Raw genomic sequence first — 19410 nt, 5'->3', positions numbered from 1 at the left:
CTGTCTGGTTCATGTCCCAGATCTCTTACTGGTCTGTAGTGTGTTAGCGAGGTCTGTCTGGTTCATGACCCAGATCTCTTACTGGTCTGTAGTGTGTTAGCGAGGTCTGTCTGGTTCATGACCCAGATCTCTTACTGGTCTGTAGTGTGTTAGCGAGGTCTGTCTGGTTCATGTCCCAGATCTCTTACTGGGGTGGGTTTCCCGAAACTTTTGTAGCGCTAAGTACTTTGTAACCTCGTATAAAACGTACAAGGTTAAGAAGTACTTAGCGCTACGAACGTTTGAAGTCTGTCTGGTTCATGACCCAGAGCTCTTACTAGTCTGTAGTGTGTTAGCGAGGTCTGTCTGGTTCATGTTCCTCAGGACGTGCAGTGTGATCTTTAGCGCCCCCTCGCTGACATTGCTCTGATCCTCCTCTTCCTCCACCTGTCTCTCAGTGCATGCTGGGTAATCTGGACTCAGTAGATCCTTGAATCTTTTCAGCTCATTTTTCACCAGAGAGATGATTTTGTGCTCCAGCTCCTGAATAAACAGTAACAGTATCAGTAAATCTACAGTGTTTGAGACAGATGATTATACACAAGATAATCAATTAAACATAAGAGAGGTCTGACCTGAGTAATTTTATAAAGGTACAACACAGTAGCAAGTGAAGTTTGAGTTTTGTTCATTATCAGCTAAATTACTAAAAGGCAGTAAAGTAAATCATGAACCAGTAAAACCACAGAGTTTCATCCTGATCTGTGATCTAAACACACTTTAATGCTAAGACCACACACACATATACAAACACATACACACCTCGAATACTGACTCCAGTTTGTCTTTAGAAATGTTTGCAGGTTTCTTTTGGACACTGTGGACAAACAGAACAATAACTAATGGAAAATCTACATTTTATAGACATGTATACATGTTACACTCATGCTTCTATACATGATAATGATGTGACATATGTGAAATAACCCAAAAGAGTTGAATCCAAATGCTGTAATGTGATTAGGTACCATGCCAAACCAACAGGTGGCAGCACCACCACCAATACATAGAACAAGCTTGCTACAGATGATATTAGGGAGTTACAGTGACTATAACTTATTTCATTGAGCACATTGAGTTTTGTCCTAACTAGATATTTAGACATAATACTGCTGTAATACTGCGAAGTCGTGGTCAGAGCTGAACTTGTATATAGCCAGTGTGTATTTTATTTAAAATAATTAACACCTTTGAGCCAGTGTGACGTTGGACATAGATAATGCCATGCCGTTTGCTGCATAGAAACATAAATCGACAATATAATCTGTAGCATCTTTATGCGCGGATAAACAAGGGGAGTCGGAATTCGGCACAACACTGGCTGAAAGCTAAAACTGTTGCACATAAAATGCTACAGGCACCATTCAGAAACTGATCAGTTCAGTTAAATGTACAGTGAGTCCCTGCTTAACAATGGGGTTAGAGACTGAAAAGTCCGTCGTTAAACAATTTTCGTCGTTAAGCGTGACCCTAGATTTAGATACGCTTTGATCGTAAATACAGTATAGAAAAAACTAACAATGTTCTCATGGGTACAGCGTGAGAAAGAGCGATCACATTGCCGAGATGGGCTGCAGTGGAGGCTGCGCTGCCTCAGCTTCTCCGTGCACCATGCAAAATAAAAAAAAGTTAAATAGCAGACTGCTATGGAGAAACATTGACAATTTACTTGGAAGGGGAAAAACAATCAACATGAGGTACAGCTTAGAATAAATAATACTGTTCAGAATGAAAATATAACTTTGGCAACATAATTTATTATGTTGTATTATATTATCTATATATATTATATTATATATATATATATATATATATATATATATATATATAGAGGTAACGTTAAGTCAAATTTGCTAGGAATGTCGCAGACTATTCTATCGCTAATGATTAATATTCACATTAAATGATGTACAAATCAATGTCCTTAACAGTTCAGCTTTCTCCATATGCCACTGATGTCGCATGTTGAAGTTGACGTAATTTCTACATTTTTAGCACTGGATCTGGATTTTGAGAGGCAGACATTAATGGGGTTTAAAAAATCCGCCTCCATCACGTTCTGCGTGGCTGAATATTGTACCGTCCGCCAATGGGCAGTGTCGAGGGGTGGAGTCTACAGGCCTCCCAGCAGGCCCCGCGGTGAGTTCCCTGTTTCCCTGGATGTGTGTTGTATGTGGGTTAGTGTTCCCCCTCCCTTTCCCCCTTAGAATCAGTGTATTTGGCACTTGTTTATGCTTTTAGCGTGTTGCTTATAAAATAACAGTTTGCTAACATTGGTGTCATGACTCATTCTGGTCCTTCTGACTCGACACCGTTACAATATGTAATGAATATGAATAGACTTAAAACTGCAGCATTTTTTTGTCGAAACCTTTCCAGATTAATGGAGAAAATTCTATGCAATTAAAATTCATGTTGCTGCTGGACCACTTCTCAGTTAAGCTAATGCGGATCTGCACTGAAGAAAGAAAGGGTGAAGGAGACCAGGTATGGTTTGTGTAAAAAATTAAAACACCATTATTGGGATCATTGTGAAGATTTTGTCCATTGCATTTTAACCCTTAGGGAATAAATATGCTTTCTCATATGTTAAATATGTAAAGCAAAAAAATTATATGCACCAAGTTTGGCCTACATTTAGTTTACTGTCCAGAGCTAGAGCGCAACACAGCCCAGAGCAGGAGCATCACAGCCCAGAGCAGGAGCGCAACACAGCCCAGAGCAGGAGCGCAACACAGCCCAGAGCAGGAGCGCAACACAGCCCAGAGCAGGAGCGCAACACAGCCCAGAGCAGGAGCGCAACACAGCCCAGAGCAGGAGCGCAACACAGCCCAGAGCAGGAGCGCTACACAGCCCAGAGCAGGAGCGCTACACAGCCCAGAGCAGGAGCAGCACAGCCCAGAGCAGGAGCGCCACACAGCCCAGAGCAGGAGCATCACAGCCCAGAGCAGGAGCGCAACACAGCCCAGAGCAGGAGCGCCACACAGCCCAGAGCAGGAGCGCCACACAGCCCAGAGCAGGAGCGCCACACAGCCCAGAGCAGGAGCGCCACACAGCCCAGAGCAGGAGCGCCACACAGCCCAGAGCAGGAGCGCCACACAGCCCAGAGCAGGAGCGCAACACAGCCCAGAGCAGGAGCGCAACACAGCCCAGAGCAGGAGCGCAACACAGCCCAGAGCAGGAGCGCAACACAGCCCAGAGCAGGAGCAGCACAGCCCAGAGCAGGAGTGCCACACAGCCCAGAGCAGGAGCGCCACACAGCCCAGAGCAGGAGCGCCACACAGCCCAGAGCAGGAGCGCCACACAGCCCAGAGCAGGAGCGCCACACAGCCCAGAGCAGGAGCGCCACACAGCCCAGAGCAGGAGCATCACAGCCCAGATCAGGAGCACTAGCTCACAGTACAAATCAATCTGGCCATTATGTTGAGGTGAGTGACTCTCCCTGCTGCACCACTACACTGGATCTTCAGGATCTGCCACCTCCTGAATCCCTCTTCACTGTTTATGTGTTTTCCAAGATTAAGTGCTAATTCACCGATATCATTGTCATGATTCAACATAACAGAGAAGTCTGATCCCGTTTTGAAATGGCTTTGCAGTTTTCATTCTTGGATGAAAACTGATGTCCAGATGTATAAGCTTAACAAAGCTCTGTAGGTTTTCAAAGGGACTCCGATAAGGTGAACGTATCACATTTTTGTCTCTTTGAAAAAGAGCTTTGTTAACCTGCACACTTGTACCCCTAGACATCAATTGTTTTCCAAGGATGAACTTTGAGTAGTAATTTCAATATCAATAAATTTTCTACCTGCAAAGATTCAGAATCTAACCAATTAAATGATGATTCAAAGACTTATCATTTATACCAAATCATGGTAAATATTTCAGCTCATAAGAACTATAATATTTGTAATGTTATTGGCACAAAATTAACAGCAGCTAACTTTGGATTTTGTCTGCAACTTTTTAACAGGCAGACTTCAGCTTTTCACTTCTGAGAGGCCAATGACCAGATCCTGCAGATTTCTTCTCTGCAACATACGGAGAATACAACCCTTTTTTTCACAGGAAGCTACCCAGGTGCTTGTACAGTCTCTCATCATCTCAAAGCTGGACTACTGCAACTGCTTACTTATGGATCTTTCTCTATGGATCATCAGACCTCTACAACTGATCCAGAATGCAGCAGCACGACTGGTCTTCAATCTCCCCAAGTTCACATGTCACTCCAGTGCTGCATTCTCTTTACTGCCTTCCAGTAGCTGCATACATCAGATCTAAAACCTCGATGCTTGCTTGCAAAGCCAAAAATGGACCAACCCCTCCCTACATGATGGCCATGGTCAAAGCCCCATCCAAACCTTGAGTACTCTGAACCTCAAGTACGGCTTGGCTTAAAACGCCATGCTTAGTCTCACGGAAAACAAACTTCAAGACCTGTCCTGGCTCCGAGATAGTGGAATGAGCTTCCATTGACTGTCCAGACTGCAGAATCCTTAGCAGTCTTCAAATGACTGAAGACTCATCTGGAGAACAGACTAAATCTCTAGCACTTGTCATAGTTGTTTCCGTTGTATGATATAGTACCTATGTGAATTTGCATTTCTTGTAGGTATCCATTTTAATTCCTGTAGTTTTGCAATATTCAGCCTATGTTTTTGTGTACTTCTAGGTATTTGCATTGATTTCTGTAGTTTAGTAGTATTCTGGTTCGAGGGTATCTTGCATTCTGACCTATCTATGTACTATTTAGAATTAATTCTGTGAACAGATGGCAAAGCACTTCGTAAGGCGCTCTGGATAAGAGCGTGTGCTAAATGCCCTACATGTAAATGAGAAGGAGTGTATCTCATGTCACATCAGTGTTATGTGTTTGTAGTTGTGTTCAGGCTACTGATATTGGTGATAGAGAAAGACACTGAGTACAGTCCTGGGGATTTAAATGATTAAAAGTGATGATAGAGGACATTGAGGTGCTCAACATTGGTATAATATACTTTTTCATTTGTATAAAATAACTTTGCAGTTTGCATTCCACATTTGAGTTTGTCCTGGAAGTCACGATGAATATGGACAGGAAAAATCTGTAAAATTACGGTACTTCTCTGCAGAACTTTTTGTGCTGTCACTTTATTGAAAGTGCTTAATTGTACTAATTCAGGGAAAAGTTGTAAAATAAAGGTATTTCTCTGCAAAACTATTAGTGCTGTCACTTTATTGAAAGTGCTTAATTGTAATAATTCAGGGAAAAGTTGTAAAATAACTGTCACGTTGAGGACCCCGGCCCCTCCCTTTTGGGCGTGTGTCAACGTTGTCCAAGTGCTTTGTCTGCGTCAGTGGTATTCCGTGGTGAGGGCTATGTCGTGTGAATAATGTGTCTCACCTGTGAATCGTCTCGTAATCACGTAGGGCTAATGTGGTTTGTCTATTTAATGTGCGCTCGCGCAGTGTCCTGTGCTCGTCGTTGTCTAATGTTTATACGTTGTGTGTAAGGCTTCTATGTTTTTCGTGCGCTTTATGTGCTTTATTTGTCATTAAAAGCAACCATGACGTCAGTAAGAAGGGTTTCCATGTCTCATCCTTCGCCACAGCCCCAGTGTCACAATAACGATATTTCTCTGCAAAAATATTAGTGCTGTCACTTTATTAAAAGTGCTAAATCATAATAATCCAGGAAAAATCTGTAAAATAACGGTATTTCTCTGCAGAATGTTTAATGAATTTTTCTGTAAATTTATTGTTTTTCCACTTAATTTAAATCAGGGTTTTTTACTTTAAAATTAAAGTTTTTGTTTGGCAACCGCTGCTGCCAGTCGTTTACCGTTTTTTTACGATTTTTTTTTTTTATAGTGTAGTGTGTTTCTAAAAGTCCATTAGGAAAGTCTAACCTCAGTTTTGACAAAAATAATTAATCCATCTATTAGAGACATTATAGTTCCAGAAGCTTTCAAAATTGACAGTTACACCCATATATAAGTCTGGTGACAAACTGGAGGTCAGTAACTATCGTCCGATTACCATCCTGCCTGTCATCTCCAAAGTCTTAGAAAAGGTTGTAGCAGAGCAACTAATTCAACACCTTGAAACCAAAGCTTTATTAGATCCTTTGCAATTTGGATTCAGGAAAAAATATTCAACTGAGATGGCCTGCTCCTACTTCCTTGAAGAAATTAAATCAAATCTAGACAAAGGAGGTGTAGTGGGAGCTGTGTTTTTAGACCTGCGAAAGGCTTTTGACACTGTCTCTCATAATATTCTAATAAGTATCAAACTAGACAATAAATTGGATTACATCATTCCTAAGTGGCAGGAAACAATGTGTTTGGGTAAATCACACACTATCCTCTTTTAAGGACTGCACTATGGGAGTTCCGCAGGGTTCTGTTTTAGGGCCCCTGCTTTTCAGTTTATACATCAATTATCTCCCTATGATGTGCGACACAAATATCATCTTGTATGCAGACGATACTGTTCTGTTCACCCACGGAAAAAGTAAAACAGAAGTGGCCATAAAATTAACAGAAGAATTGAATAAGTTTACTAGGGGTGACCTGCAATAGTCGCTGATTCGACTATAGTCGACTATACCCCCTAGTCGACTATGAACGTCATAGTCGAATGTACCATTCTAACTGCATGGGGATGCCCAAGGATGCAGCTAAGCATTAGTTGTTACATGAAATGTCTTTGTTTTCGTTATATATAGCCTTTTGTCAAATAAAATTATCCTAATTTCTGTTAATAAATATTTTTAAATGATGTTTGCGCATTAACAATAGGCATCTTCCTTACTACACATTCATAAATCACACCCTGCAGTTGCACAATCCAAACGAGCGGAGCTGAACACGCTACAGAATACGCAGCATCTGCCGAGATTATAATGGCTACTAAAAAACTTCAAAAGTATTTTGAAAAAGATAAAGATGAATCAAACAAAGTAAAGTGCAAGTTATGTCATCAACGTCTTTCATTTCGCACGACAACAACTAAGATGGCATACCATTTAAAACGCGTAAGGCGAAAAAAACAGTTCAGCCGTTTGTCGTTTCGGTCATCGTCGCATCTCGTCGCGGTTTGTCTCGAAATAAGTAAATAAATAAAAGCTGAATAAAGCCAACCTACCGTGTTTATTCATTTATCTGAATGTTTTAGGTTTTTACTTTGAAGAGGAAAAAAGTCCTGAATGAGAACGGGATCCCGTTTAAGGTGCTCTAAATAAAAAAATTAAAAACCTGATTCGACTATTAGTCGACTAAAGGGAAAAGCTGACGAATCAGATTCGACTATGAAAATCCTTAGTTGAATACACCCCTAAAGTTTACTGTCTGGTTATAAAATTGTTGTCTTACATTAAATGTGGAAAAGACAGTTACAATGTACTTTGAAAACAGATATAAATGTTCTAATTATTCAGATATTTATATAAATAGGGAAAAAATAAAGAATGTAAATAGCTTATTTAGGTGTTACTCTTGACTCAACTTTAACTTTCAAAAATCATGTAAAATTTTTTTTTGGTAAATTTGAGGTATTTTCAAGGATCTCTCTCTACGGAGGCATCACATATGTACTTAAATTCTATGATTCTCTCACGTTTTCAATACTGTATGACGAGTTGGGTGCAGGCTAGTAAAGGTCTGAAAGCCTTTGCAATTAATTTTTAAAAGTGCAATAAAAATTTGTGATAAGAAACCTAGACAATATCACCAATGTCATATTCTTTCTAAATATGATTTTCTTAGTTTTGACAATTTAATAATCTATGCAAATATTTGTCTACTTCTTAAAGTCATCTATGGAGTAGCTGCGCCTCATCTAAGAAGGTTTATAACATTGAGCTCAGAGGGACCTCTAGAGGAGAGTGCAGCATCCCAAAATATAGGACCTCCTTTGCTAAATCTGCGTTTTCAGTTGTTGCCATGAGTCATTGGAATAATTTGCCAAATGAGATTATAACATGTAAAAGTTTCCCAACGTTCACGCATCTGACAAAGAAATGGCTCTTATCTAAGCAAGTTTGCACCCATTAGTAACGACGTGTGAGTGAGAGGTTTGTCTGGGAAAGTTTAATGATGTACAGGTGTGTGTATGTGAACAAATTACACATGTGTGTTTTGTGATAACTGGAGGATTTTTGTAAGTTTTATGAATGGTGTAATTGAAAGATGTTATATGTTGTGTGCCCATATTTGTGTTTAACGGTTTCGGTCATCCATTGAACAAAATTATTCTGTTATTCTGTTTAAACAGAATAAATGTTATTCTGTTTAAATTCTCTTCTTTCTGTCTAAATTGTTGTTGTTGTTGTCATGGTGACCGGTGTCGGCCAGAGGAGGATGGGTTCCCCCCCTGAGTCTTGGTTCCTCTCAAGGTTTCTTCCTCATGCAAAAAACTAGGGAGTTTTTCCTTGCCACTGTCGCCCTCGGCTTGCTCACTGGGGGCTAGGACTCGGCACTTGTAAAGCTGCTTTGTGACAACAACTGTTGTAAAAAGCGCTATATAAATAAAATTTGATTTGATTTGATTTTGATTTGATTAAACATCAACCTGTTCAGTGACTACAGGTGGAAATTAGCTTAATGCTATAACCTGACACAATGCATCTCTCCTGATCTCTAGGTTAATGTATTTGTTGTGCATTGTCTCTGATGAATAAAAAAAATAATAATAAATAAAAATAAATCACCCACACTCTGGTAGCTTTTATTTACATCATTGTCTTTTTCGTGTTATTGTTTAATGTCTTATGTTTGTAATAAACTGTGAATAGTGTTTGAATTTTCTTCACTCATTTATTTGAGCATTGTGCGAAGTCCCCAACCTAGTAACTTTGGCGTAGTCAGGGTGGCTGAGATGGGAGACGGACCAGCCAACGAGGGATGGGTGGTATAACTTCCGCCTCACCTTTAGTCTCTCAGGTCAACCTTACCCTTGTGTCGCCGCACACCCACAGTTATTTTAACTGTAGTCTTAACTACAAGCTTAATTGACATTCTGAATGTATTTGTGCTTGTTCAACTTTGTTTAGATAATATTCATCAAGATTTGTTCATGCAAAGTTCTCCTGACTTTGCATGCTCTCTCCTTTTCTTTATTAACACAACTGATATAGTGATCATCTCGTCTTTCCCAGGCTCAGATAAAGCCTGGGAATTATTTTTATTTTTAGTTATTAAGTCAGCACCATTACCCTTTGTTCTGACCACGTTAGAATAAACCAGTTGAGCTCATTAACATACCACCATGCTGCTCTACATTAAAGTTCAGCAGTTATTTTACTTGCTTTGTTCTCCATAGTGGAAACAAAATAATAAACCCGCCTCAAGCCACCTCAAGCACGCATGCTTACACGCACAAACATTTACTCTACTCCCCCGATCTATTCGTTCACACACACATTAGATGTTTAGTCTTCCCTGTAATTATACTGATCCTTGTTTGTGATGTGGTTTGTTTTTTAATAGTTGGTTTTAAATGTCCCCATCGCCCCCTCCTCTCACTGCAGTTCCCACGGCAACACCTTGTCTTCTGGCTTGATTTTATTTCCTGGGTTTCTTTTTACGTGTGCTTTTGTTTTGGTTTCCCTTGTTGTGTCTGCTTTCATGCTCCATCATTTATACCTGCCCCCTTATTAGTGTTTTAACCTGTGCCTAGTTTATTTCCATATTTTCTCATGTATTTACAGTATATCCCATATTTTAAGTTAGCCTTTGCTGGTCATTGTAGTTGTTTTCTGGTTGTGTTGTCTTGTTTTCTTGTGTTGTGTTCAGTCTTTTAGTTACCCTAAATTCTGTTCAGTCCTATCTCTATTACCTGTCTTGTTCTTTGCTTCATGTTTGTCTTGTTACTGTATAGTTGGTAAGTATTCATGTATGCATCTTGTGCATTTGTTTGTTACTGTATATTTAAAATGTCCGTGTCACTGTTAATTAAGACTGTTGCAGTTATTACGTGATTGCTGCCTTTAGTCTTTAGGTTTATCTGTGTTGTCTTAGCTGTAGTTGTCTTTTTGGGTTTTGTAATAAAACTGCTTTTGCATCCAGCTTTCATAAAGTTGTCTGTGTTCAAAGTGTGGTTGTTGCCAATATCTCCAAAGAATTCAGTTATTTACTCCTTCAGTAAAAACCATTAATTACTTTTAGTTGAGAACTAAATATTGTGATTCTGGTTTGAGTTGAATGAGACTATCGTGATTAACAATTACGATAAAATATATAAGGATTAGTAGCTGAAACCCCTACAAGTGACATTAGAGAAAACAGTAGAGCAGAACAAACACAAAGAACCTGTCACTATGTAGTAATTTTTATTTCAGTTAAAATTGGTAACCTATTTACACCATGTGTACAAGGCAGTGTGTTTAAGCCCATATGAGGGTTCTGTATGTATTACTGAAGGGGAGAAAGAGGTGCAATAGTGTTGCAGAGCCTGTGTTTATATTTTATAATAGGTCAATACAATAATAGAAATCTGGGCGTGTATTGTCACTCACACTGGGTCAGAGGTAACAGGTCTACTACTGAATCCAGGAGGTACACCCATAGACCAATAACTCTTCTGAGACACACAGCTGGGTCCTGGAGATGATTCACTCTTCATAGACACAGAGTTGGTTGCTGGAGATCCTGCTCTCTTTACCCTGATGAAGATTTGAAATTGAGGAAATAGTTGAAATTTACCCTGAATATTCCCTCTTTCTGTTTCCTCAGATTAAGTGCTGATGGAAAGCTCCTCACTTTTGGTCAGAGGTTCCTCCTCCACTGCTGGAGTGATGAGGCTCCATCATGGAGTTGTTCCTCTTGACATACACAGCTGGACACTGGAGATGCTGCTCTCTGCTCCCTGTCAACAGTTCATCATAAAGAGGAGGAGCAGGACACTAAAACAGTAAATCAATGACAAAATAAACATCAGCATATAATTAAAAACTAAAGCCCAATGTATCTGTTCATGATGTCGAATAAGAAATACTGATATTAAAAGGGTGCATGTGTAACGTTGGGAGGCTGGCACGATGAGGCAAGTGCGTTGCACATACATACACGTATGGCGGCTATGGTGGCATACTGCTTACAAGCAGAAAAAATAGAACATTTCTCCATAGTACTGCTGGCTGACATGCTATCAGCGGTGATTAGCTTGATTCGGAGCTGTGGTTTGCAGGGTTGCCACACACGCCATACATCTGATTTCTCACGCTGAAAAAATCTAGTTTATTTATCTCTGATCTACATCTATGATTCAATGAGTTACTAGTTCGCTCTGGCGCCAACCACTGGTAATCGATCGATTTAAGCCTGGTTTATACTTGACGCGTCGTGAGGGTCCGCGGCGAAAATGACGTAATCGCAGTGGCTCCGTCCGTGAGAGGGCCTCGCCGCGCCTCAGCGCAATGAACAAAGTAATGTTTGCAGGGTTCATACACTTGTACGTTACTTTAAAGGTCCATTTCAATATTTCCCAGCACGTTAAACTTAATTAAGTTAAATATTTATACATTGATTCGAAATTATTCGCTTTTTTATCACATTATTTAATGGTTGTTTATTTTCAAAATGCCCAATCTTAATGTCTTCACGTTCTCTCGTGTTTCGTCCTGGAAATACAAGAGGCTCATATTTGTTAATGTAATACAAGAGAACTGTTCAGTCAGACACAGGGCCGGAGTGGGCCACTTCAGTCCGGGAGCTCCATGCCCAAATCCGGCCCAAAATTATTTTTCCCTCCCAATCGGCCTAAACTAGAGATTGACATGAGCTGGCCCATCGGGAATCCTCCCAAATCTCCCGATTAGCCACTCTGGCTCTGGTCAGACAGATTTTTGTTGTGAAACGAAGTAGTTAAAATTTCCTATAATACCTGGTACCACAAACTGAAAGCACAAAACGAGTGCCAGGTTTCATTCCATATATTTAGACTTTCATTCCATATATTCAGACTTTCATTCCATATATTCAGGTTTTCATTCAATATATTCAGACTTTCATTCCATATATTCAGACTTTCATTCCATATATTCAGGTTTTCATTCAATATATTCAGACTTTCATTCCATATATTCAGGTTTTCATTCCATATATTCACTTTCATTCCATATATTCAGGTTTTCATTCCATATATTCAGACTTTCATTCCATATATTCAGGTTTTCATTCCATATATTTAGACTTTCATTCCATATATTCAGACTTTCATTCCATATATTCAGGTTTTCATTCAATATATTCAGACTTTCATTCCATATATTCAGACTTTCATTCCATATATTCAGGTTTTCATTCAATATATTCACTTTCATTCCATATATTCAGGTTTTCATTCCATATATTCAGACTTTCATTCCATATATTCAGGTTTTCATTCCATATATTCAGACTTTCATTCCATATATTCAGGTTTTCATTCCATATATTCAGACTTTCATTCCATATATTCAGACTTTCATGTGGTGAAAGTCTGAATATATGGAATGAAATCTGACGTCATTGACGCACTCGCACCATTTTGTGCTTTCAGTTTGTGATGGTGGGTATGGCGGCAGGCTGCTCCTTATGAGCGAGGCATCTCGTAATTCAGGGAAAATTACTCCATAGTACTGTTGGCTAGCGTGCTATCAGCTGTGACTGGCCTGATTCGGAGGTGCAGTTTGTTTGTGTAATCATACTTCATGTTCAGATTTACACTGAAATCCTCAGAACATTACACCAGAAGCGGTAACCGCATCGCGTGATGCGGCACAAAGGGCTTCCATACGGGAAAATAAACCTCTCAGTCCTCCTCAAACTGAACAGTGTGCAGATCCGTGCAGCACGGACTGGTTACCTGTGCAGTTCACTGTGTCTGGACATACATACTGACTGACAACACGCCGAACATCAACTGATCAGTGGGGCGCGCAGAGCGGGTTCATAGTTTACATCAGTGACTGTGTTTCATCCATTCACACAGATATATATGAACTATTACAATACTACTGAATGAATGGCACTGTATGAATGTCTGTTCTGTAGGTCCAGTCGAATTGGACAAGTAACCGTCCGCGCTGCGCGGACCTGCACACTGGTTCGGTTTGAGGAGGACTCTGAGAGTTGTATCTTTCCATATGGAAGCCCTTTGAACAAATTTAAAGTAAATTTGTGTAAAGTAAATTTACACAAACACCGCAGCTCCGAATCAAGCTAATCGCCGCTGATAGCATGCTAGCCAGCAGTACTATGGAGAAAGGGGCAGTCATGGCCTGGCGGTTAGGAAAATGGACTTGTGACCGGAGGGTCGTGGGTTCGATTCCCAGACAGGCCATGACTGAGGTGTCCTTGAGCAAGGCACCTAACCCCAACTGCTCCCCGGGCGCCGGGCTAGGGCTGCCCACCGCTCTGGGCACGTGTGATCCACAGCCCCCTAGTAATCACTAGTGTGTGTGTGTGTTCTGACTGCACAGATGGGTTAAAAGCGGAGGACAAATTTGGGGTGTAAAAATCACAATTGACAAAATATGGCACATTGCACATTTCACATTTCAAATGTTCTATTTATTCTGTTTGGAAGCAGTATATGCCACCATAGCTCGTGTTGGGGTGTTTATCATCTCCTCTGTACTGAGGATTACTGCTACCTAGGGGTGTGACGATACACTCAGCTCACGAGACGAGACACGATATTGGGTTCACGAGAACGAGACATGACGATATTTTAAGAAAACTAAAATGACAAATTATATGACTGGACAACATACTTTTATTTAACTGAATTACACATGCATTTTGAAATGTTTTATTAGAACTCTTAACATGCATGATGCAAGCATGAACTTAATAAACTTGTCCTACAAATTGAAATTAAAATAAAATTTCATAAAAGTTAAAATAAATAAAAATATTTCTCCTTTTTTCAAGCGCAAACAATACAGTGAGTCCCCGCTTAACGACGGTGTTAGAATTAATTGTTCAACTTGTATAGCGCCTTTCTAGAACCCAAGGTCGCTTTACAATTTTTATACAGATACAACTCTTACACACCGGCGAGAAGCGGCAGCCAATTGCGCACAGCGTACTCTCAACCGGGATCCACAGCCCCCTGGGGGACTGAATGGGGTGCAGGGAGGGGGAGAGGACAGACCCTAGTGGCAGAGCACCATCCACCACTGGACACACAAGCACACACACATTCATGCACACACACTCAGTTAGAGACTGAAAAGTCCATCGTTAAGCAGTTTTCGTCGTTAAGCACGACCCGAGATTTAGATAAGCTTTAATCATAATCCGTAACTCTGGTCCGTCGTTAACCAGACCCGTCCTTAAGCGGGGACTCACTGTATTATGTGTAAAACAAAAAGATCTTCTCTGTTAATACAGAGTGCAAATAGTGCAAACAGAGCCTGACCAAGTATGTCACTGAATTTGCTACAACTATACTGCCATGTTCAATTTTAAGAATATTAACATGTCCACATATTAGCATATTAACATCGCCACAATGCTCCCGATATCCTGCTGTCTCAACTTGCCAAAGCGCCGTTCTGTCCCTGCTACCAAGTGAGATATGTTGATCTGAGTACTGTGGTGGTGCTGTAAATGTCTCTGTATCGTGCTCGTATTGGCCGCGGTGTACGGCATTATTTTCATACAATGTTTGTATATGGTCAGTGTCTTATCAATCACTCTCTTGCCATTTATCATTTCCGCCGGGTACCCAAAATGCTGCCAAACAAACGAGCCTGCCGCCATACCTGGTACCACAAACTGAAAGCACAAAATGGCGCAAGTGACGTCAGGTTTCATTCCATATATTCAGACTTTCATTCCATATATTCAGGTTTTCATTCCATATATTCAGACTTTCATTCCATATATTCAGACTTTCATTCCATATATTCAGGTTTTCATTCCATATATTCAGACTTTCATTCCATATATTCAGGTTTTCATTCCATATATTCAGACTTTCATTCTATATTCTCAGGTTTCATTCCATATATTCAGACTTCATTCCATATTCTCAGGTCTCATTCCATATATTCAGACTTTCATTCCATATATTCAGACTTTCATTCCATACATTCAGACTTCATAAAAAAAAAATAAAGACGTAAACTGTTTCCTTCATGGAACAAGACATGTGTTTTCTTAAAATCTGTTTAATAACCAGCTACGTCACAATTTTGCTCGAGAATCCCTTCATTGAATGTGCCCACTAACGCGCCACTATTGTGACCACTGTAAAAACTAAATCCGGGACACCGGGCATGTTGGGGATGTCAGACGCTGCGTGACTTTGGATACTCATAAATTATAATGTTAGTGACAGTCATTACTCAAAAATATGTACTCATTTAAACTTAAAACATAAAAAAAAAAGACAGCGCAAAACCTTAATGCTGGGTTAACTACAGTGGGGAAAATAAGTATTTAGTCAGTCACCAATTGTGCAAGTTCTCCCACTTAAAAAGATAAGAGAGGCCTGTAATTGACATCATAGGTAGACCTCAACTATGAGAGACAAAATGTGAAAAAAAAATTGAGAAAATCATTTTGTCTGACTTTTAAAGAATTTATTTGCAAATAATGGTGGAAAATAAGTATTTGGTCAATAACAAAAGTTCATCTCAATACTTTGTTGTATATCCTCTGTTGGCAATGACAGAGGTCAAACGTTTTCTGTAAGTCTTCACAAGGTTGGCACACACTGTTGCTGGTATGTTGGCCCATTCCTCCATGCAGATCTCCTCTAGAGCAGTGATGTTTTGGGGCTGTCGGCGGGCAACACGGACATTTAACTCCCTCCAAAGGTTTTCGATGGGGTTGAGATTGGGAGACTGGCTAGGCCACTCCAGGACTTTGAAATGTTTCTTACGAAGCCACTCCTTTGTTGCCCTGGCAGTGTGCTTGGGATCATTGTCATGCTGAAAGACCCAGCCACGTTTCATCTTCATTGCCCTTGCTGATGGAAGGAGGTTTGCACCCAAAATCTCACAATACATGGCCCCATTCATTCTTTCATGTACACGGACCAGTCGTCCTGGTCCCTTTGCAGAGAAACAGCCCCAAAGCATGATGTTGCCACCCCCATGCTTCACAGTTGGTATGGTGTTCTTTGGATGCAACTCAGCATTCACTGTCCTCCAAACACGACGAGTTGTATTTTTACCAAATAGTTCTACTTTGGTTTCATCTGACCATATGACATTCTCCCAATACTCTTCTGGAACATCCAAATGCTCTCTAGCAAACTTCAGATGTGCCTGGATATGGACTGGCTTAAGCAGGGGGACACGTCTGGCACTGCAAGATCTGAGTCCCTGGCATCGTAGTGTGTTGCTGATGGTAGCCTTTGTAACGTTGGTCCCAGCTTTCTGCAGGTCATTCACTAGATCCCCCCTTGTGGTTCTGGGATTTTTCCTCACCGTTCTTGTGATCATTTTGACCCCACGGGCTGAGATCTTGCGTGGGGCCCCAGATCGAGGGAGATTAGTAGTGGTCTTGTAGGTCTTCCATTTTCTGATTATTGCTCCCACAGTAGATTTCTTCACACCAAACTGCTTGCCTATTGCAGATTCAGTCTTCCCAGCCTGGTGCAGGTCTACAATTCGGTTTCTGGTGTCCTCCGACAGCTCTTTCGTCTTCATCATAGTGGAGTTTGAAGTGTGACTGTTTGAGGTTGTGGGCAGGTGTCTTTTATACTGTTAACGACTTCAAACAGGTGCCATTAATACAGGTAATGAGTGGGGGAAAGAGGAGCCTCTTAAAAAAGAAGTTACAGGTCTGTGACAGCCAGAAATCTTGCTTGTTTGTAGGTGACCAAATACTTATTTTCCACCTTTATTTGCAAATAAATTCTTTAAAAATCAGACAAAATGATTTCCTCAATTTTTTTTCACATTTTGTCTCTCATAGTTGAGTTCTACCTATGATGTCAATTACAGGCCTCTCTCATCTTTTTAAGTGGGAGAACTTGCACAATTGGTGACTGACTAAATACTTATTTTCCCCACTGTAAATAATAAGATTTGAGTGTTATACCAATAAAGAGTATAAGTTAACAATACTATTCGGGTTTACAATGTAGCAGGACAACAGTCAACAACAAAGACACTAGACAAGTGAGGTGTAAAATGCTATATCAGCGTATTTACGATATAGACATTATTTTTTAATCTATAAATTTTTTTATCTATAACAACATGGGAGCAGTGTTAAGTTTACTGAGGTCAGTAATATCTATAACAACTTGTAAGCGGTGTTACCTTTAGTGGGTCCAGTCTACAAGTCTTCAAGGAGAAAGGTCAGATCTTTCTCATCAGGATTTTCAATGTTCCAAATGATACAGTAACTCAGTTAATCTGTATTTAATGCAGTATCTTATAATAGATTACTTGGTTACTATCTGTAATGTCTGAGTTCAGCTGTACACTCTCTGTTTCATCATTGGATTTCTCCTGTACACACTGTTTCTCCACTCCTGTTCAGTCTGAACAGAAATTTGGCTGCAACTTTATTCACTGTAGAAGGAGACAAACCAGTATGAGCACATTTCCGTCCAATTAGATCACAAGCCTGGTAAATACCATGTCCTCCTCTGTGTGTGTGTGTGATCATAGTAGATGAATCATAGTAGATCAGGAGTAGATGCGTGTGCAGTGTAAATGAACCTGACTGTGTGTGTATGTGCTTATATGTATGTATGTAAATGTGATATCTGGGAATAAGAGGATGTCTAGTGACCTATTGATGTGGGTTTTGGGGTGTGTGTGTGTGTGTGTGTGTGTGATAACGGTGGTGTGTTCCAAGTTAAATTTTTTCAGGGTCAAAGTTGAAAATGTGTTTGTTTGATTGAATGATATTAATCAGAAAACTGTCCAACTGTTTTTACATTAAAAACAGTGCTGAATTAACTTCTACAGTATTTATGACAAGCTAAAAAATGCAAGAGGTAAATTAACACTGCTGTTACCACCACTTTATAAATATTAACACAGCACTGTAGGGCTTAATTCAGCACTTCAGGGGGATATTCCGAGAAGTGGGTTAAGCAATAAAACCGGGTAAGATAACTGAGAATTCATGGAAACCAGAGGTTTTCCGTTCCAGAAACCGAGATTATTGAAACTCGGTGTCAGTTACTATAGCAACTTACACTCTGAAGCTAACCTGCTCGCTGGCAGGTTTACTTAATCCTGACCCGGGTTCACACACACTTTTCTCTAGCAAACATGGCGTGTCCTATCCTTACGGCTCCTGTGGATTTCGAGGCACTAATCATTCGTCGCGCTCTTCATCGGGAACGAGTTATAAGACCCAGAATTGACATTCTGTCGTTACCTGACAAATATTTCCGCGACCGTTATTATTTTTCGGCACAGTCAATAAAATACATTAACAATATTGTAAAGCCACATATTTCTAATTTTACACATCGTGGATCCGTGCTCTCATCATTGTAAACACTATGCATTGCGCTCCGTTATTTTGCTAATGGGTCTTTTCTATACAATGTAGGAGATGCGGAACATATAGGGAAGGCTACAGTGTGTCGGGCCGTACAAAAAGTAAGTCTAGTATTAAAGCGTTTGATGTAGTTTTGTGATGTTTTCTGGACATAAACCTTTAATGACAATCTAAGAGGTTTTCCACAGAGTTGCAGGTTTGTATTTAACCAAGATCACAATAGGAAAAAAATTGGGAAGTGGAAATAGCTCAACATCTTTTTAATATCTCAGGATTTCCAAGAGTCATTGGCTGCACGGATGGAACTCACATCCCAATAATAGGACCTGCAGAAAATGAAGGGGATTATGTGAACTGCAAATCATTCCACAGCATTAATTTACAGGTAGTGACCATCTTAAATGGACTTTGTTAAATAGATGGAAATAAAAGTGTAGCATTTAATTTATTCATAAACTTACTGTTATCTTCCATTTAGATAATCTGTGATGCTTCAAACCTGATTACGAACCTTGAAGCGAAATGGCCCGGATCAGTGCATGATGCACTATATAATAAATTTGAACAAGGTTAAGCCTGGGAAACCTTTGCTGTGGTTCACATTCCATTTTAACATGGTTTCAGTCTATATCACTGCATTCCTCTTGTGCTTAGAGGACAATACAATGGTCTCCTTTTGGCAGACAGAGGGTACCCTTGCCTTCCATATGTTATGACACCATACCATGACCCCAAGCCAGGACCACAGTCATACTACAACCTGTGGCGGACTTAGCAATTTGGGGGCTCAAGGCGAATTTAGCTAGGGGGCCCATTAACATTAATATACATAATAACATTAAGATAATAAGCTCGCCCCGTGGTACACCGACCAAACTAGAAACTTAAAACAAATAGCACGTAAATTAGAGCGTAAATGGCGATC

The 19410-nt window shown here is 40.1% G+C and overlaps 1 protein-coding gene across 2 annotated transcripts in view; it reads right to left on the bottom strand.

The window, feature by feature from the left end:
* LOC143512941 (NACHT, LRR and PYD domains-containing protein 3-like) overlaps positions 1-17481 on the bottom strand; it is an 87717-nt gene extending 70236 nt beyond the window's left edge. The window contains exons 1-5 of one of the 2 annotated variants that reach the window (XM_077003901.1): positions 17285-17481; positions 10779-10921; positions 10535-10681; positions 802-856; positions 318-522 (exon numbers count right to left, since the gene is read on the bottom strand). In XM_077003901.1, coding sequence (XP_076860016.1) covers positions 318-522; positions 802-856; positions 10535-10681; positions 10779-10828 — 457 coding nt within the window. In that variant the 5' untranslated portion in view covers positions 10829-10921; positions 17285-17481. The remainder of the gene's footprint in view (positions 1-317; positions 523-801; positions 857-10534; positions 10682-10778; positions 10922-17284) is intronic. The other variant, XM_077003815.1, reaches the window with a different exon arrangement.
* Between the last annotated feature and the right edge of the window lie 1929 nt (positions 17482-19410).

This window comes from Brachyhypopomus gauderio, chromosome 1 (assembly GCF_052324685.1).
Source record: "Brachyhypopomus gauderio isolate BG-103 chromosome 1, BGAUD_0.2, whole genome shotgun sequence".
In the NCBI taxonomy this organism is placed as follows: domain Eukaryota; kingdom Metazoa; phylum Chordata; class Actinopteri; order Gymnotiformes; family Hypopomidae; genus Brachyhypopomus; species Brachyhypopomus gauderio.
Note: the sequence above shows the minus strand (reverse complement) of the source record. Positions and strands in the feature narration are given on the sequence as shown.